Source organism: Chinchilla lanigera, unplaced genomic scaffold, assembly GCF_000276665.1.
Source record: "Chinchilla lanigera isolate Chin_1 unplaced genomic scaffold, ChiLan1.0 scaffold00248, whole genome shotgun sequence".
Classification (NCBI taxonomy): domain Eukaryota; kingdom Metazoa; phylum Chordata; class Mammalia; order Rodentia; family Chinchillidae; genus Chinchilla; species Chinchilla lanigera.
The window spans coordinates 79409-80917 of record NW_004955649.1 but is presented as its reverse complement, the minus strand read 5'-3'; the positions used below and the strand labels follow the sequence as shown (position 1 = coordinate 80917).

Sequence of the window (1509 nt, the reverse complement as noted above, 5' to 3'; positions counted from 1 at the left end):
CCTTGTCCCACTGGGCTCTGGAAGGCCAGCTGCCCCTCTCTTTGTGCCTGTGGAATGCTGGCCTTCCTTTGCTGTCAGGCCTTCCTGGACATATTCAGTGTGTCTATTCACAGGGGTGTTTGTCCTCCTGAGCCACCGTACTAGCCCATCTTTGTATCTGTAGTACCTGGTGTAGTTGGGTGTATAGCAATGCATAGTAGATTTGTAGTGCTCAATGGGGCTGTGAGAGCACATCCCAAGAAGTGCATGTGGGCCTCTGTTGCATTCATTCATTTGCTCACTTATTCATTCATTCATTCCCTAAGTCAGTCCTTCATTCATCCCTAATTCAGTCCTTCATTCATCCCTAATTCAGTGCTTCATTCATTCCCTAATTCATTCATTCACAGCAAAGCACAAAGAAACTTGACAGGCAGGTGCCTCCAGCTTGCAGGGCTGACGACAAGAGCTTCTAGGGGAGGCGCCCTCTCCCAAGGGTAGGGGTACTTTGGACATTCTGGTGAGAATGACCCCCTTTCATGGTACCCTCCCTGCACCGTTGGGCAGAGTGTTTTTACCCGGATCTGCACACCCTCGGCGCAATCCTTGTCCCTCCAACTGTTTTCAGCTGCAGATCTAGGTGAGCAGAGGACTGAACTATAGCTATCACCAAATGTTCTTCTTTAAAATTGTCATTTATTTTAGAAGGAAAATTCAAATGGGAAGGTAAATAATGAGTTTAAAATAAGGATGTTTCATGAGTGAAACAGAGCAGCTGAGCAAAAGAAAGGTGAAGGAAGCCTTTGGTGTCCTCCTTGCGTGAAAGCCAGATATATCGCTGCAGTGTTCGAAAGATCTCCTCTGTGGAGCAGATAAACCACAGGGTGAGTTCTGTCCCGGGGTTCAAACCTAAGGGAGAAACCCACACTGCAGTGAGATCCAGGGAGGAAGGAAAATTCCAGACAGGGTCAGCGTCCTGGTGACGATCCAGTGGAGACATGTAAACAACACCCAAACACCCTCTTTGCTTTCAAATATACATACTAGTCACTTACATTTATAGCACAATTCTATATCTAGAAAAGAAATGGATATTTAACACCTTCATTTTCTGTACCTTAAATTTCAATAATTTTAATTGACAGACCGGTACATAGTCATGGGATACGGTGTGATATTTTGATACTGTATTCACCGTGTAATCCCCAAAGTAGGGTAATCAGCGTATCCACCGATTCACATGTGCTGTTTCTCGTATAGACTCAGAGGACTTGAGTTACAACTGTGTAAGATTACAGGGACCTCACAAGTAGGAGGTGTAAGAGGTGCATTCATTGTCCTGTTTCTCTGCCCCAAGAACTGTCAGCACAACACGGCCGGGGAGCACTGCGAGCGCTGCAAGGAGGGTCACTATGGGAACGCCGCCCGCGGATCCTGTAGTGTCTGCCCCTGTCCTCACACCAACAGGTAAGGCAGAGGCTTCAGCGTAACCTGGAGAGGCAGGAAGCAGTCTGCTGATGGCCTAGACCC

The 1509-nt window shown here is 47.2% G+C and overlaps 1 protein-coding gene across 1 annotated transcript in view; it reads left to right on the top strand.

The window, feature by feature from the left end:
- LOC102010656 (laminin subunit alpha-3-like) overlaps positions 1-1483 on the top strand; it is a gene marked incomplete at its 5' end in the record, with an annotated part of 4329 nt that extends 2846 nt beyond the window's left edge. The window contains 1 exon segment of the mRNA XM_013510173.1: positions 1337-1483. Within this exon segment, the coding sequence (XP_013365627.1) occupies positions 1337-1450 (114 nt within the window).
- Between the last annotated feature and the right edge of the window lie 26 nt (positions 1484-1509).